Source organism: Leopardus geoffroyi, chromosome C3 (genome assembly GCF_018350155.1).
Source record: "Leopardus geoffroyi isolate Oge1 chromosome C3, O.geoffroyi_Oge1_pat1.0, whole genome shotgun sequence".
Classification (NCBI taxonomy): domain Eukaryota; kingdom Metazoa; phylum Chordata; class Mammalia; order Carnivora; family Felidae; genus Leopardus; species Leopardus geoffroyi.
In genome coordinates this window covers 81,102,740-81,121,738 of record NC_059338.1, presented here as the reverse complement: position 1 = coordinate 81,121,738, position 18,999 = coordinate 81,102,740, and the positions used below count along the sequence as shown (strand labels likewise).

General features: G+C 48.2%; 1 protein-coding gene across 3 annotated transcripts in view; it reads right to left on the bottom strand.

Moving 5' to 3' along the window:
• The window catches only part of ADCY8 (adenylate cyclase 8), a 224,807-nt gene that overhangs the window by 120,459 nt on the left and 85,349 nt on the right, over positions 1 to 18,999 (bottom strand). For all 3 annotated transcript variants that reach the window (XM_045453661.1, XM_045453662.1, XM_045453663.1), the window contains exons 4-5: positions 7,014 to 7,125; positions 756 to 883 (exon numbers count right to left, since the gene is read on the bottom strand). In XM_045453661.1, the coding sequence (XP_045309617.1) occupies positions 756 to 883; positions 7,014 to 7,125 (240 nt within the window). The remainder of the gene's footprint in view (positions 1 to 755; positions 884 to 7,013; positions 7,126 to 18,999) is intronic.

The following is an 18,999-nucleotide window of genomic DNA, read 5'->3' as shown; positions in this document are numbered from 1 at the left end:
CCACAGTCTAATTCCAAAATCCTTGACCTCAGTCCCTCCTGCCTTCTTGATTAAGCTTCTGTTTACCAGATACACTGACCAAAGCCAAAAGCACCCATGAAACCAACCATGGCGGTGGCCCTACAATGATTTCCTGTCGGCCTCAGGCTAAAGTGCAACCCTTATCATGGCTGAGAAGGCCCTGTGGGCCCTGCCTGTTCTCAGTCTGCAGTCCATCTGTCCTGGCCCTCCCCTCCCTAGGCTTCACCAGCTGTCACTGCAGCATGTCCCGATTCCCCATATGTCCAGCTGTGCCCAAAACTCCTCCAGGGTCTAATATCCGCTCACCTTTCAGAAAACAGCTTGGCTCTACTCTGGAAGGCCTTTTCCAGCACCCTGGCCCAAATGAGCTGCTCCTTCTCTGTTCCCCTTGACGCACCCTGGTTTGGATTCATCTCAGAACTTACTGTACCATCCTGAGTAACCTTCCTGAAGTCAAGCACCACACTCATCTTGGTCCTTGATGTATCCCCACAAGGACATCGGTAATACAAATTTGCTGCACAAGTCATTGAAAGTGAGGTAGAAACAGAACATGATGAAGCTGGCAGGTTCATTGGTTCGTGGGGGAGAATTAAAGGCCATGCAGGTTTCATGACGTAAGTCAAAGGGCATCACCATTCAACACACGCATGATCTACCGCAAAGGATAGATGGGGTGGTTCGTCTTTGTGCCCACTGAAGGCCTGGGAATTATGGAGGAGACCCCGGATTACCTGATGGTTTTGATCATGCTGAGGCCCATTTCAACGCAGCAGTGGGCGTGGTCCTGGCGGGGCTCTGGAAGCCCTGAAACACAGTAGTAACAGTCCCCCAGGATTTTAATGCGAAGGCAGTGATGCTCCTGGAAGGAACAGGGTGGAGAGGAGAGGACTGAGTCAGCAGACAGGCAAGTGCTCCTGAGTGTCTCCTGAAGGAGGGCAGTGGAGTCAAGTGGTCTTCACCCTGGGGGCAGAGCACCTACCTTTGAAATGCGCTTCTATTATCTTGCTAAAATATTGGGGAGGTACCCTAAATAAGGGTTTCATGGGTTCAGCAGTGGAATGGAGTCATTCAAAAACACTGGATTTTGAGTCCAACAGATACAGGGCTATATCCCGGCTCTGTCACATACTAGCCTTCTGATGAATACTCATCATATGGGCAGGCCTGGCAAAGAACGGGCATGGTCAGTGTTCCTCTGTGAATCCTGCATCTCGATGTTTTCGTGCAGGACGAGTCTCTGAATGAACACGTTTCAGCAATCTTTAGCTCAATAATAAGCACTTAAAAGTATAAATCATTCAGCGATGCCTGTTCTTTCAACTCTAGCACCTTAAGAAGAAGGGCTGATTATGTCCTACATATCCTTTTATTCATGTACTAATTCACAGGCTCGCTCACTGGAAAAAATGTCTATAGGGCATCATGGTAGGTCAAGCGTTGGCCCTGACACAAAGACGATGAATAACAACCCCTACGATGCAGCATAGACTACACAGACACAACCCTTACAACAACCTTGTGAAGTAGGTATAATGCTTTTATTTCATAGGTGGTGAGGGTGACACAGTTGTTTGGTAGATTGACAAGTTGCCTCATCTATAAAATGGTCAACGAATGGGACTTCACCGTGTGACGGGGAGGATGGGTGATACGATGCAAGGCTTACTACAGGGTCGAGCAGAAAGGGGGCCTGTGTCTGAAGTCGAAAAAATTTATGGGCTTTTTGGGTGAGAGGCTCTCCTTTGGAGACCGGGGTCCCAGGGCAGAGAAGGAGGGGCATAAACAGAAAGGGGCCCATCGAGACACCAGCAGCCCAGTGGATACCTTGGTTATCAACCTATACAGCACCACGTTGGCTTCCTGACCTGATCACGGATTCAGCCATTGTGTTTGGGTGACGAACGAAGGAAATCGCTCTCCCAGTAAAAACCCCAAATATCAGAGAGGGAAAAGAGGCTCAGAAGTGGCTTTGGTGCTTCTCCGTCTGGATCAGACGGCCAGGGCTTTGCCAACCTTCCCAAGTGGGGCACAGCCGCGATCCTTAGAGCTCTGATGGCACGCACGCCGTCCCAGTGTTATTTTTAGGAGCTCGCGGTTCCTGTCTTTGGCTGCTCTGATGCGGCTAATTTGGCAAGACAGTTTCTGGTGAGGTCTGATCAAGAAGGGAAGCTTACGACCTTCAGCTGTTTCTTCTAAGACCCCTAGTGGTATGTGTGGAACAGAACCAGAGAGCACTTGCTCTATGGGTCTTGGCATTTTCCAGATTTGTGGCACCCATGGGACAGTTCTAAGAAAAAAGAGGACCTGGGGACTATTCTAGGGTTCAATTTTATATTTTGCCAAAGAATTATGAAAAATTCATCAACAAACAAAATAACAACCCAAGCATCATCCACGGTCCCCATGGCTTTATTAAAAAAAGGGCATTTTTAACACGAAAAAAGTAAAAATACATTCCTAAGAGACAGGAGAGTTTTTTGAACTAAATAAAATTATTACAAAAACTCACTACATTGCAGATAAATATAACATGGATGTATTTTATCTCATGGCCACAAATTTAACTTCCTGACATTTGTTGTCAAAGAGCATTTGAGAACCACTGATGGAATAAATCCCTCATTTGTTTTTTCAACAATTTTTTAAAAATTCTTTAGAGAGAAAGGAGATAGAGCATGAGCAGGACAGAGGGGGGGGGGGAGAGAGAGAGAGAGAGAGAGAGAGAGAGAGAGAGAGAATCTTAAGCAGGCTTCACGTTCAGCATGAAGCCCAACACGGGGTTCAATTCCCTGCCCCTGGGATCATGACCTGAACTGAAATCAAGAGTCAGATGCTTAACAGACTAAGCCATCCAAGCACCCCTAAATCCCTTATTTGGATTTTGCTGAGAACACTGAGGCTGGGGGCTCAGGAAGTGATTTCAGCTAGCCACACTCTTTGAGGCAGAACCAGCTGTGGTGGTAGTCAGGAGCAATGGTAGTCAGGAGTTGTGATCATTGGAAGTGGAGGGAGGAGGAAAAGGGTAGAGCAGGAAATACTTTGGTCTAAGAATCCAACATCCGCATCCTGGTCAAATTTACCAGCTGTCTGACGTTGGATAAATCACTGAAGCCACTGATAGGTGAGTTTCAATTCCCCATACAGGAAACGTGTCACAATAACCCATCTTGTTCTTGATACATAACAAAGTAAGAATGGCCATCAGTTAGCAACAGTAGCAGTGACAACAAACACCTGGAAACAGCCATCCGAGCGTTCCACGATCTTTCTTCCTTTGAGTCTTATCGTAATAACTCTGAGCATGGGAGGGCAGGAGGATTTACACCTGTTTTTAAATATGAAAATTTCAGTATGACAGGAAATATGTGAAAATTTTCCTGTGCCACAAATCAGCTGGCCAAAAGTAATGATATGGCAACATTTCGTTGTTTTTAACGGCTAAAGTAATATTCCTTTGTGTATATACAGACCGCATCTTCTTTACGTATTCATCAGTGGATGGACATTTGGGCTGTTTCCATAGTTGGGCTATTGTAAATAATGCTGCTATAAACACCAGGGCACATGTTTCCCTTTGAATGAGTATCTTTGTAGTTTTTGGATAAATGCCTAGTAGTACAATTGCTGGGTCACAGGGCAGTTCTATGTTTAATCTTTTGAGGAAGCTCCATAATGTCTTCCCCAGTGGCTGCATCACTTTGTGTTCCTACCAACAGTGAGGGAGGGTTCCCCTTTCTCCACGTCCTCGCCAACACCTACTGCTTCTTGTGTTGTTGGTGTTAGCCATTCTGACAGGTGTGAGGAGTATCTCCTCGTGGTTTTGATTTGTATTTCCCTGATGATGAGTGATGGTGAGCCCTCTGGATGTCTTCTTTGGAGAAATGTCTAATCTTCTGCTCATTTTTTAATTAGATGACGTGGCTTGGGGGGTGTTGAGTTTGTGAAGTTCTTTGTATATTTTGGATACTAATCCTTCGTCAGAGATGTCATTTGTAAATATTTTCTCCCATTCTGTAGGTTGCCTTTTAGGTTTGTTCGTTGTTTCCTTCGCTGTGCAGAAGCTTTTCATCTTGATGACCGATGAATGAATAAAGAAGATGCAGTGTATATATACACAAGGGAGTATTATTCAGCCATAAAGAATGAAATCTTGCCATTTGCAGCAACATGGATGGAGCTGGAGAGTAGAATGCTAAGTGAAATAAGTCCGTCAAAGAAAGACAAATGCCATATAATTCCACTCACATGTGGAATTTAAGAAAACAAATGAGCAATGGAGGGGAAAAAAGGAGAAAGACAAACCAAGAAATAGGCTCAACTCAAGGGAACAAACGATAACTACCAGAGGGGAGAGGGGTGGCGGGGATGGGTGAAACAGGTGACGGGGATCAGGAGGGCACTGGGTGACGTGTTGAATCGCTGTCGTGTATACCTGAAACTAATTTTACGCTGTATGTGAACTAACTGGAATTTAAATAAAACCTTCAAAAACCAAACGTTACGGGCCGTAGGTGATAATTCACCGACTCTTAATCAGTGATTCTTCCATGAAAACAGAGGCAAAAGCATTTTGGAAACACTTACGTAGGGAAAGGAGGCAGTATTTACTGAGCACATACTATGTGCCAGGCTACGCGTTAAACGCGTAACATTTATGCCGGTGAGTCTCCACGGCCACGTTTTGAGCCGTGCCATTTCCCCAAAGGCTTAAGGAAGCGAAGGTCACGAAGTGAAAGAAGTCTGGTCAGGGACACGTCGGTAGATGATCGAGGCACAGTGTGCTGTATGCTGTGACGAGGGGGGGTCTGGGCTGCCGTGGGAAGGCAGGCTCCACACATAACCATTGCATCAGAGAAGACTTCCTGGAGAAGGTGACTCTTGGACCGAGTCTTAAAAGTGGGAAGACAGGGGCGCCTGGGTGGCGCAGTCGGTTAAGCCTCCGACTTCAGCCAGGTCACGATCTCGCGGTCCGTGAGTTCGAGCCCCGCGTCGGGCTCTGGGCTGATGGCTCAGAGCCTGGAGCCTGTTTCCGATTCTGTGTCTCCCTCTCTCTCTGCCCCTCCCCCGTTCATGCTCTGTCTCTCTCTGTCCCAAAAATAAATAAACGTTGAAAAAAAAATTAAAAAAAAAAAAACAGGGTCATTTGTAGTACCTTAAAAAAAAAAAAAAGAAAAAAGTGGGAAGACACATACAATAGAATACAGTTCAGCAACAAAAAGGAGTCAACCCCTGAGACACGCAGGAGTATCGGTGAGCCTGCAAAGCAATATGCCAAGTGAAAGAAGTTGTGGAAGGAAACTGTGTAAAATGCTCTATTACCCTTCTGGTGCAGACACACACAATGTGGTGAATATATTTGTGCCCAGGGTCCACTTTTCTTGTAAACAAAACGTGAGGCTTGCAGCCTCTTTGAAAAATTTGAGCCCCAAATAAATGGCGCGCGTGTGTGCGTGCGTGCGTGTGCGCGCGCGCGCGTGTGTATGAAACATAAATATATATGTACACGGAAAACAGGTCTTATCTGTGAAGTTCTGTCAATTTGCAAGCACATTTTTCTGATCAATTCCTGTGAGCTGTTACATGACTCGACGGTAATATCCACCTTCCCTGCCTTCCGTGCCTCGCGAATCGGTATACGATAAAATGTACTGTTTTGATATGGGGCACAGTGATGATGGCACATAGAGCAGCTACATCACTCTCAAAGCCACTGCACCTCATGTCTCTCTGTGCAACTCGTCTGTTCCGTCCACCTCTAGCTCCCAGCCACCACGCGCGCGTCTCTTTCCTGTCCCTATAATTTTGCCTTTTCTACGATGTCGTATAAACGCCTTTGTCCTGCCATCTGGGCTTTTGGGTCTAGCTTCTTTCACTTGGCATATTGCTTTGCAGGCTCACTGATACTCCTGCGTGTCTCAGGGGTTGACTCCTTTTTGTTGCTGAACTGTATTCTATTGTATGTGTCTTCCCACTTTTAAGACTCGGTCCAAGAGTCACCTTCTCCAGAAAGTCTTCTCTGATGCAATGGTTATGTGTGGAGCCTGCCTTCCCACGGCAGCCCAGACCCCCCCTCGTCACAGCATACAGCACACTGTGCCTCGATCATCTACCGACGTGTCCCTGACCGGACCTCGTTCTAGGAAGGAGGAAGAGTGTTTTGGTCATTCCCATACTCCCGACAGACAGCGTGGTGCACGACACCTCGCAAGTACTCGGATGCAAGCATGGATGGCCCTCGTTGGAGGGAGGCAGCCTTAACTTCAGACACGCCGATGCTCTACAAATGAACTTCCACGGGATGCATTTACATTTGGTTCTCTCAACAGCCCTGTGACATTGGCACTGATCTACGCACTCGATGAAGAAGGAAATTAAGGTATTCCAAAGCCCACTCTTAAAATAGAGGGTGCGGATGACAGTCTTCCCCAACTTGGGTGGCTTTGGGACTAGGAACCTGTGTTTTGATAGCAAATGTCTACTATCTCCCTTAGCCTGTTCTCTCAAGCCAGCTAGAAAATAAAGGTAGTGTCCTGTCGGCTAGAAAGAAAGCTGTTAGATCAGATCAAACAAAATGGGGGTCCAGAAGGTTCCTGGCTCCCAATAACAGTCATTTCAGACGGCTGGAGTTGGCTTGGGAAGCTGCAGGCGGCTATCCTTGCACGAACCAAACTGAGGTGGCACTGGATGGCACCTGGCCACATGCAGCGAGGACACGATGGGGAGCAGAAAACACATAAAAAGAGCTTTGGCTTCATTGTCGCTTCATCAGCTATTTCTCAACTGGGAAAGTCAATCTGACGCACCTCCCATTCAAGATCTGTAAGTAATTAACCCCGGTTCCCAGGAGGTGGGAGGGTCAGGAGTCCGAGCCGGGGAAGAGGACGCGGAAGAGGAGGTCCCCGTGATGAAGCCTGAGTCTTTCTCTCCCTAATTCCACACGCAGCCCCTCACTCCCACAGAGGACCAGGAGGGAATTAAATTCAACTCACGTGGGCCAGTCGATCAAATCTGGCAAAGAGCTCGTTGAGCATCCTGACCAGCTCCTGGGCAGACAAGGTTGTGGAGAGGTTGGTAAATCCTTTCACATCTGCAAAAAGAATACTAGACAACAGGGAAGGGATGGGGCAGGGAGAAAGCACATTAATATTTTAATCCGTCCTGGAAGATGTCAGCCCCACCCAAATAAATCTACCGTGGTCTGAGATTCTAGCTTTCTCTGCCGGGGAGTCAGGAGGAATGTGTCGGTATTTCCCAAATATCTCAGCAGAGGGAGTCCACCCTGGGGGTCCAGCAAGGGCAAGGGGACAACGGCAAGCCCTTCTTCCTGTGCAGGGCTGCGGCGAACAGCCCAGGAAGGGATTTGTTACTAGGAACAGATCGATTTGTTGTAGAAAGCGAAACGAAGCTTTCTGGAGTACCTCTCTATTTTCCCAACCAACAACACGGCAGCTGCCATGAGCACAGAGTGAAACGGACACCCGGGACAAAAGAACAAAAGGTCCCATCATCTCCAGCAAACCGAGCATCGCAGGCAAGGAGAGGCAGGCAGTTTTCAAAAATTCTGAGAATAGGTGGCCAGAGCCGGGAGACCTCAGGCGGACGAATTAATTACCTAAAAACTCTCACATTTACTAAGGATTTAAGTAAGACGAGGTCTTCTCTCCGCGTGCGGTTTGGCATAAGGGGCGAGGAAAGGCAGGGAAGGGGGTAGTCCTTGAAAGCCTTCTGAAAGCAAGGCACTGTGGGAGCACTGCCTTGGTTCATCCATCCAGGCGCCCTGCAGGGACGGCATTATTCCCTCCATTAGGATGACAAGCAAACTGGGGCTCAGAGAGGCAAGGAGACTGGCCCTGTAGCGCGGGGCTGAGTGGGGATTGTCCACCTGCACTGTAGGGCCCTGTCCTCCCTCAGTGACTCATGCAAAAGCAGAGGCACCTCTACGTGGAGAAAGAGGAAGCCTTGTGCCCCGCTGGTGGGAATGCAAACCGGTGCAGCCGCTGCGGAAACAGTACAGGGTCCTCAAAAAATTACAAAGGGAGGGGCGCCTGGGTGGCGCAGTCGGGTAAGCGTCCGACTTCAGCCAGGTCACGATCTCGCGGTCCGGGAGTTCGAGCCCCGCGTCAGGCTCTGGGCTGATGGCTCAGAGCCTGGAGCCTGTTTCCGATTCTGTGTCTCCCTCTCTCTCTGCCCCTCCCCTGTTCATGCTCTGTCTCTCTCTGTCCCAAAAAAAATAAACGTTGAAAAAAAAAATTAAAAAAAAAATTACAAAGGGAATTAGCATACAATTCAGGGATTCCACTGCTGTGTACCTTCCAGAATGAGAAAACACTAATTTGAAAAAATATACGGCCCCTTCTGCTATAGCAGCGTTCTTGACAATAGGCCAACTATGGAAGCAGCCCAAGTGTCCATCAATAAATGGTTGGATACAGAAGATGTGGCATAGAAAGGCAACGGAATATTATTCAGACTTTAAAAATAACGAAATCTCGGGGCGCCTGGGTGGCGCAGTCGGTTAAGCGTCCAATCGCGGCTCAGGCCATGATCTCACGGTTTGTGGGTTCGAGCCCCGCCTCGGGCTCCGTGCTGACGGCGCGGAGCCTGGAGCCTGTTTCAGATTCTGTGTCTCCCTCTTGCTCTCTGCCCCTCCTCTGTTCATGCTCTGTCTCTGTCTCTCTGTCTCTCTCTCAAAAATAATTAACATCAAAAATTCAAAAAAAAAATAATGAAATCTTGCCATTTGCAACAACATGAATAGACTAGAGAGTATGATGCCAAGTGACGTTAAGTCAGTCAGGGAAAGACAAATACCGTATGATTTTACTGCTATGAGGAGTATAAGAAAACAAAAAATGGGCAAAGGGAAGAGAGAGAGGGAGAGAGAGAGAGAGAGAGAGAGAGAGAGAGAGAGAGAGAGAAACCAAAGAACAGTCTCTTAATCATAGAAAACCAACTGCCGGTTACCGGAGGGGAGGTGGGTGGGGGATGGGTGAGATAGCGGTTGGGGATTAAGGGCACACTAATCATGATGGGCACTGAATAGTGTAGAGTTGCTGAATCACTGTGTTGCACACCTGAAACTTACACAACACGGTCTGTTAACTATACTGGCATTAAAATTTAAAAAAAGAAAAAGAACCTGGGGCGCCTGGGTGGTTCAGTTGGTTGAGCGTCTGATTGCAGCTCAGGCCGTGATCTTGACGTTCAAGATCGTGAGTTCGAGTCCTGCATCAGGCTTGCCTCTGCCAGCACGCAGCCTGCCTCAGATCCTCTGTCTCCCTCTTTCTCTGCCCTCCCCCTCTCAAACTCTCTATCAAAAATAAATAAACATTACAAAAAAGAAAAAGAACGTAACAAAAGGGCAGAGGCACCTCTCAGATTTTATCATCTTTCAAGCTAGAATAGCATCTTAGCGGCCTGTCAAACTTTTGGGGGCGTTTCTTAAGTGGCCTAAAATAAGGGGCATCTTGCAATCACTGTAACTTACTTTTAATGCAATAGGTTAATTAGCCAGAAAACATTGTGGAATGTTTGCTGGCTTACATTGGTTACCCCCGGGATTCAGTGGTTCTTAAATCTTTCTCCATTACAAACCCTTTTAAGAATCTGATATAGGCTCTGGGGGCGCCTGGGTGGCTCAGTCGGTTGCACGTCCGACTTCGGCTCAGGTCATGATCTCGTGGTTCATGAGTTCGAGCCCCGCGTCGGGCTCCGTGCTGACAGCTCAGAGCCCGGAGCCCGCTTCGGATTCTGTGTCTCCCTCTCTCTCTGCCCCTCCCCTGCTCGTGCTCTGTCTCTCTCAGTCTCTCAGAAATAAATAAATGTTTAAAAAATTAAAAAAAAAAAAGAATCTGATACAGGCTCTGAACTCCCTCTTCTTTTTTTTTTTTTTTTCAACGTTTATTTATTTTTGGGACAGAGAGAGACAGAGCATGAACGGGGGAGGGGCAGAGAGAGAGGGAGACACAGAATCAGAAACAGGCTCCAGGCTCCGAGCCATCAGCCCAGAGCCAGACGCGGGGCTCGAACTCACGGACCGCGAGATCGTGACCAGGCTGAAGTCGGACGCTTAACCGACTGCGCCACCCAGGCGCCCCTGAACTCCCTCTTCTAAAAGTGCCCAAGTATCCACAATTTTGCACTTTATTTCGAGGACACCTTCCCTGAGTGCATTCATGGACTCATTTGGAATCCTCAGGCCCCAGTTCTAAAAAAACGACTGGTTGAATTAATTATTCACTGCCTTAATTATTTTAGCAACGATTGTTACATTTCCCATGTGTCTGGCTACACACGGTGCTAGGAAGTCGGACTGAGTGATAATAAAGATGCCGTGTGTGTCCTCAAGATGCTCCGAGTCTAGGGACCCCGGGGGACGCCTGAGCCGGTGGCTACTACTGAACTCTAAGTAGACTGTTTTTTTCCTATACATACCTACTTAGGACAGAACTCATTTTGTAAATTAGGCACAAGACGATATTAACAACCATAGGAATAGCACAGAACAATGACAGCAATATACCGTAACAAGTTACGTGAATGCGGTCGCTCTCTTTCTCTCTCAGAACATCTTAGTGTCCTGTACCCCCTCCTCTTGTGAGGAGAGATGATAAAATGCCTACGTCATGTGATGAAGCAAGAGCAGCGATGCAGGTACAATGTCAGGACCGTTGACCTTCTGACATGAAGTCAGCGGAGGAGCATCTACTTCCGGGCTCAGTTAACCGTGGCAAACGGAAACCGCAGGTAAGGGAGGGGACCTCTGTCCTCTGATGGAAGGACACTCTGGGGGGTGACCAGTCACAGGGGAATCGGCAGTCTCCCAAGGCATCAGAGTTTCGGCCAAGTTTTGCAGGCCCATGGGACTTGCCGGAGGGTCAAGCGTGCAGAAGGGCGGACGGTCTGAGCGGAGGAATCAGAGCACGCTGGGGTCGGCTTGAAGCGTGGCACATGGACGGCAGCTCGGCAAGAATTCAGGGGCAGCTCGTCAGCAGGTGGCACTGAGCAACGAGGTCGGGAAAAGAAGAGGGGGAGAGACCGCGTCCGAGTGAGAGATGGCGGGCAGGGGAAGGCTGACAACGGGCTGGTAAGCCAAGTTGAAGAGCACGGACTTTGTCCTGAAAGTGACGGAAAGCTAGTGAAGGGTTTTAAACCTGGGGACGACGCCTTGAGATCTGTAATGTATAAAGCCTGCTCTGGAACAATCACTGCACAGCCACTGTCCTGTATAGCGATCTGGTGGCACAGCATCTGACAAGTGCATGGGGCCAAGTGCACAGGACTGGAGTCTAGACAGATCAGAGTTCAGAGCCCAGCTCACCAGTTACGAATACCATGACCTTGGGTTATTACGTCCCAAGCTTCTCTAAGCCTTTGATTTGTGAACTGGAGATAAGTGGGTGGCAATTGCTTAGCACAGTGCCGGGTATACAGTAAGTGCTCCGTAAGTGCGTCAGCTCTTTTTACTATTTTACAAAAATGGACTGTGATTGCATGATTGCTTTTGAGAGACAGTGAGGGAAGAGAGGTAACAGAGGAGAAAGCGGGATCATTAATTAGATAGATCATTTGTTACTTGTAGCTAAAGGAATTCCCAATTGTTGACATAAATACCACGACAGCAGCAGCGATGTTTGCAGGGTACCTACTGTGGATTTTAAATACTGTCCCAAGTTCTACAGGTGTTCCTCACAAAGATCGATGAGGTAGGATTTATTTTGACAGTTTCCATTTGATAGATAAGGACACCGAGACCTGAGTAACCTGCCCAGACATGGAAAGCCAGGATTTGAACCAGGCAGCCTGGCTCTGAAATCTATACCTTTTTTTTTTTTTTTGAAGTTTATTTATTTATTTTGAGACAGAAAGGGAGAGAGAGAGGAGGAAAGGGGCAAAGAGACAGGGAGAGAGATAGAGCCCGGTGTGGGGCCCGAACCCACGAACCACGAGATCGTGACCTGAGCCGAAGTCGGACGCTTCACCGACTGAGCCACCAAGGGGCCCCTGGAATCTATGCTCTTTATCACTGTAGTATGCCACCTTCAAAGTAAGGACAGTCACTGCCATGGCAGGTGGAAACAGAAGGGCCCACAGACCATCTAGTCCAACCCACTCAACAGAGTCATTCGCCCAAAACTATGAATATCTGTCTATGTCGAGAATGATCCGTTCAATCATTCATTCATTCATCCATCCCGTCATTCATCCAACAGCGAAGTAACTGAATGCCTACTTGTGCCAGGCAGTGGAATGACAGTGGTGAGCAGAAAGAACCATCACAACCCTTACGGAGCATGCAGCCTACTGACAGAAGAAATGGGATTTGCAGAGCTCAAAGGGCAAAACGGTTTCAGATGTGCTCAGCGCTCCATTACCATCCAATTGCTGCTGGTTTTCTGAACACACTGTGCTTTATGCAACTGGGTCTGGACATGATGTACCTGCTCCCTGCCATAGCTTCCCTCCCTGCTGCTGCCTATTAAACTCCTACCTGTCCTTCAAGAACCCACTCGTATGTTTAGATCCTGCTTTTTTAAAAGTTTATTTATTTATTTTGAGAGAGAGAGAGAATCCCAACCAGGCTCCCTGTTCAGGGTGGAGCCCGACACGGGGCTCGAACTCACGAACCATGAGATCACGACCTGAGCAGAAATCCAGAGGGGCGCCTGCGTGGCTCAGTCGGTTGAGCGTCCGACTTCGGCTCAGGTCATGATTTCGCGGTTCGTGGGTTTGAGCCCCATGTTGGGCTCTGTGCTGACAGCTCAGAGCCTGGAGCCTGCTTCCGATTCTGTGTCTCCCTCTCTCTCTGCCCCTTCCCTGCTCATGCTCTGTCTCTCTCTGTCTCTCAAAAAAAATGAATAAAGTTAAAAAAAATTTAAAAAAATCAAGAGGTGGATGCTTAACCGACGGAGCCACCCAGACGCCCTGTAGATCTTGTTCTATAGATCTTGCTTTTACAGAAAATTCTTTAAGCACAGCCAGTCATTGTTTTCCCACCTCCCTCCCAGCCTGCGGTCCCCTCTGTCATGGTGCTTAACACTTGATAACGCAGTCACTTAGGACGGAGTGTGCTCCATCTACTAACTAAAAAAACAGGAAGAAAGTCACTTCTGTGTCCCAACTGCCTAGCACACAGTAGCCTCATGACATGCTTCCTGAATTGAATGAAAACAGAAATCTTTAGAATTAAATCCTTTTTTTTTTTTTTTTTCCTCTCAGAGTGTGGTCATGGCCACCGCTGGCATCTCCTGGGAATCTGGTTAGAAATTCAGAATTTCAGGTCCCACCCCCTGACCCACTGGATGGGACTCTGCTTTAAAAGGAGCCCCTAGTGATTCGCGTGTACACGCAGGATTGGGGAGCACCTGTTTAAGTCATGGTTGTGCAGTGACAGTCTGTTGTGTAGAAGACGAGAAGCAGAAACCAGGGCCCTGATCTTCCCTGCATTTGCTCATTCTGCTATCCCCAAGTGGTGAGCTCAAGGTCAGGTCCTTTTTTTTTTTTTTAATGTTTTTATTTATTTTTGTGACAGTGAGAGACAGAGCATGAGCAGGGGAGGGGCAGAGAGAGGGGGAGAGACAGAATCTGAAACAGGCTCCAGGCTCTGAGCTGTCTGCGCAGAGCCCAACACGGGGCTCGAATTCATGAACCGTGAGATCATGACCTGAACCGAAGTCATTCGCTTAAACGACTGAGCCACTCAGGCGCCCGGGAGTATATTCATTTTAGAATGTACTGAAGAGGCCATGTTAATTTTCAAATCTAATTTGCTTAGATACGTTGTTTATTGGGCTAAAAGGAAGCGATGTTACCTAATAGTCACTGAAATAGAGACCTCAAGAAAGCGTTAGCAAGTTCAAAAGAATCGCTAGGAACGTGGGCTCTACGTAGACTCTTCTTCCTAACTGTGTGTCCTTGGGAAGCTTATTTAACCTCTCTGAGCTTCCATTTTCTTGATAATAAAGAAGAGATCACTGAAACAATGATCTACCTACAAGTAATAACTTTCGTTTATTTTTTTAAGTTTATTTACATATTTCGAGAGAGAGCGCACTAGCAGGGGAGGGGCAGAGGGAGAGGGAGAGAGAGAATCCCAAGCAGGCTCTCCTCGCTGTCAGCATGGAGCCCGACATGGGGCTCGATCCCACGAACTGTGAGATCATGACCAGAGCTGAAATCAAGAATAGGATGCTTCATCGACTGAGCCACCCAGGCAACCCTAGGTAACTTAAAAAATATATATATGTATTTATTTTTGAGAAAGAGGGAGTAGGGGAGCTACGGAGAGAGAGTGGGGGACAGAGGATCTGAAGTAGGCTCTGTGCTGACAGCAGAGAGCCCGACTCGGGGCTCGAACTCAGGAGCTGTGAGATCACCACCTGAGCTGAAGTTGGATGCTGAACCGACTGAGCCACACCTATGCGCCTCCCCCCCGCCCCGCCCACCCCCTCCAGTTAACTTTTAAATCACAGCATCGTCTTCAATAAGTGGAGGGTATGCACCTCCTCGAGGAGATTCTGGGGAATCAGAGAGTATTTAATAGACTGCCACGCAGACAGGTCCTAAAAGCCAACAGGTTCTCTGGACGCATTCAATTGCATTTTGCTTGTGCGCGAAACTCTGGTCTCCGTGGTGCATGTCGTGGCTGCACATGTGGATAGGGCCGGCTGGGAATAACAGCCAACCCAGAAATTGGGGAGGCTGAGTAAGCCTGGAAAATTGAGGGTCTTCCGATCCCCGATGAAGGTGCACTGAACTGTACCACGGGGAAAGGCAAAGACAAATTTGTCTCCTGAGTAGATCCAAACAAGTCGGACGCTTAACCGACTTCACATAGCAAATATGCCAGTGCGTATGGTGTGGGGCTGGGCAAGAGGAAGGTGAAGGGAGCTTTGGGAGAGAAGCTAACTGTCCACCACATCCACGTTCCCCTGTTGCTAGGAAAGGCCGCCGAGCCCCAGACTGTGCTCTCCTCTTGTGTCTGCGTGGGGCCACGCGATCAGTCTCATCAATAGAATCTACCCTTCTCCCTCCGAGAGCTGAGTACCGAAAACACCGAGGCCCAGGGGAGGGCCTTTGTCCCCGAGTCACCCACCGACCAGGAGTGTGAGCAGTGAGCACACAGTGTTACCCTAACTAACGTAAGTGTCTTAAATATACGGGAGAAAATAAGAGAAATAAAAGGAATTGGGCACCAAGTGGCTGGGTGTAGCTCCAGAGGGATGCTGCTGGAATCTCAGATGCACAGGGCTGAAATCAACAGGAGAATCCAAAGTTTCTGTCCATTTCAAACAGTTCAGTTTTTGGAAACTGAGGTCCCCAAAGATGAAATGATGCGCCCAAAGTCTAGCAGCGGATGTGGCTCAGAGAATGCATTCTGGAATGAGAAGCCTAGTCCCCTGGCTCTCAGTCCCCTGAGCACGGTAAGGGCACCTCTTACCATAACCTATACCGACCTATTCGCGTCTACATACGCGACAGGAGACAAAGGATTGTATGGAACACGATCCAGGATTAGACGTTTACAGCAGACCGTTTTCAGGGAAGGGTCACCGAATAACCACAGCAGTAAAAGCAACAGAGAAGAAAGAATGAGCAGAGGTGGGTTGCCCTGAAGAGCCAGACGGGATTGGAAATAATTTAGAAAATGCTCCCCACACCACAGCAGGTGCTCTGGGTGCTGGGGAACAGGGCAGAGCAGGCTGTACTTTTCTCATCTCTGATCTTATTTTAGTCTCCAGCAGCCCTGCAGTGGGCCGGAGGGGTCCCTCCTTCTCTCCCAGAGTTCACCTTCCCAATTCCAGGGGGAGGCTCTGGGCATCCCCCACCCCCGGCCTCCGTGAGGGCAGGAGAGCCCCCAGTGTGCCAGCAGGCGTCCGCAGACTCTTCTGTTAGAAGCAGCTCCTTTGCCTGGGGCTGAGGCTACTGAGAAGCACAGGGAAGCAAACCCAATTCTAATTTGGTGCCGTGTATACTTTTGCAAGAGGGTCTCCAGTGCAAGAAGTCTGTTTAATGATTTAAAATAAATGGGTTAGGGGAGCCTGGGTGGCTCAGTCGGTTAAGCATCTGACTTCGGCGCAGGTCATGATCTCGGGTCTATGAGTTCAAGCCCCGCATCAGGCTCTGTGCTGACAGCTCAGAGCCTGGAGCCTGCTTCAGATTCTGTGTCCCCTTCTCTCTGCCCCTCTCCTGCTCATGTTCTCTCTCTCTCCTCTCTCTCTCTCTCTCTCTCTCTCTCAAAAATAAATAAAGATTAAATAAAGTTAAAAAAAAATAGGTGCAGTGGGAAGGGCAGAAGTCACCTTAGCTGTTCCCGACTAAGGGAAGCACTGAAAACTGATCGGTGCAGAAAAGAACGCCAAGTGCATCGTTTATTGAGCTTACAGCTCCTGAATAAGTTGGTGTGGCTGTGCAGGCTTGTTTATTTTTTTCCTTTTTTTCTTTACGAAAAGTAATTGTCTCCTTCCCCCGCCCCTGCCTTCTTCATAGTGACAGACTTGCATAATATTCTTTTCCTATTTTTAGATGTATATATATCATATAACATATATTATCATATTCTATGACATATATCATATATCATATCATATATCATATCATATACATAATGATAACCAATTATCAGTATCAAATAATATAATAATCACATACATATGATATATATGTTACATATTATATACAGATACAGATATAGATAGACAGATCTCACTGTTCAGCCTTCACTTGTACGAATCCTTTGGCTGGGGATTCCTTTCTTTGATATTTTTCACTAAGCTGGCTCAATTTCAAATAAGGTAAAGAAGAATCACCTCTTTTAGGAAGGTTTCTCTTATCACCCCCATCCCTTTCTCCTCCCTCTAGCTCTTCCTCTTTAAATGATCCATTAACAGCCTTTACTTACTTTAAAAATAGAATCCTACACTGTATTATAATTATAGGCACCTCCCTGAACCTGTTGTCCACAACTGGCATCGATGAGTTCTCATTATCGACGGGACCAATCTGTACATCTAGGGAGTATCTTTTATGGGAGTTGCTATTTGACAAAAGGCTGCTTTGCAGACCCAGGCACCTACACCAGTGGAACTCTAGTCTTGGACAAAATCCTGAGAATGACCTCTACTGAGATGCCCGCTGTGTTGGAATCATGATCGCTGTTGGACTTCCTTTCAAAATTTTTTTTAATCTTTATTTTTGAGAGAGAGAGAGAGAGAGAGAGGGAGTAGGGGAGGGGCAGAGAGAGAGGGAGACACAGAACCTGAAGCAGGCTCCAGGCTCTGAGCTGTCAGCACAGAGCCCAACGTGGGGCTTGAACTCACGCACCTGAGATCATGACCTGAGCCGAAGTCGGACGCTTAACCGACTGAGCCACCCAGGCGCCCCTGTTGGACTTCTTTTCAAATGCGTGTCCCAGCATGCCAGGTGAATGCCCAGAGATGCTGGATAGAAGGAAAAGCTGTTCCTCCCTCAGACCAAGGTCAGGACGAAAGGAGCTAAGAGGGTACATTGGTCATGCTTAGAGCTGTTTAGCGTATAGAATTTTCCCCTATGTTTGGGTATGTTTGCCCTCTGATATTTGGTGGGAGGGAGGTAGAATTCTATTGCACAAGATGCCCACATCAGGTATCTGCTTTCCAGGCACTTCTGGTAAGTGTCTGGGTTAAGCCAATCAGACACATCTGCCCCAGGCTCTAACTTGCAATGCTAAGAGGCAGGGGGAACGGGGAGTGGGGGCAGGGCAAAGGCCACCACATCCAGATCCTGGGGGCTGCAGGAGGATTCCAAGAGGTGGCAGCTGTGTTGGGGAGGGTGAGGGAGTTGGTAGCGCAAGCAGTGGATTCTTCAGGGACAGTGGAGGCAGCATCCTCACTGGCCTAGTGCTCTGCTGTGATTCTGGCTCTGCTCTGGCTTCGCTCTGCCTCATTTGCTGAGCCTGCCTCTCCATCCTTCCCCAATCATTCTATGAGCCACTAGGCAGCCTTTTAACAGACTTGGATCTGTTGTTTTTGCTTATAATTAGGACATATGACTAAAACCATCTACAGATGCCTAATGCTCTACTGTATGCTTACCTCTCTTCTACGCCTTGTATATAACTTCACTCACATTATGTACATAAACCCCTGCAAGGTGGCTATTAAAATGCCCATTTTATAGAGAACGGTCCTGAGATTCAAGTATGTAAATTGCCCAAAGTTTTACACAAGGAAGAAGTAGAACTGCACGGATGGATGGATGGATGCAGGGATGGATGGGGGAAGGATGGGTGGGTGCAAGAGTGGGTAGATGGATGGGTGGGCAAGTGCATGGATGGATGGATGGATGGATGGGTGAGAGGATGGGTGGATGGATGGATAGTTGGGTAAGTGGATGGATGGATGGATGGATGGATGGATAGGTGAATGGATGAGTGGATGGGTGGATGGTTGGGTAAGTAGGTGGGTGGATGGACGGATGGACGAAGGGATGGATGGGTGGAAGGGTGGGTGGTTGCAAGGGTGGGTGGGCAGATGGATGGGTGGGCAAGTGGATAGACGGACAGATGGATGGATAGGTGAATGGATGGGTGGATGGATGGATGAAGGGATGGATGGGAGGAAGGATGGGTGGGTGCAAGGGTGGGTAGATGGATGGGTGGGCAAGTGCATGGATGGATGGATGGATGGATGGATGGGTGGGTGAGAGGATGGGTGGATGGATGGATAGTTGGGTGAGTGGATGGATGGATGGATGGATGGATGGATGGATGGATAGGTGAATGGATGAGTGGATGGGTGGATGGTTGGGTAAGTAGGTGGGTGGATGGACAGATGGATGAAGGGATGGATGGGTGGAAGGGTGGGTGGGTGCAAGGGTGGGTGGACAGATGGATGGGTGGGCAAGTGGATAGACGGACGGATGGATGGATAGGTGAATGGATGGGTGGATGGATGGATGAAGGGATGGATGGGAGGAAGGGTGGGTGGGTGCAAGGGT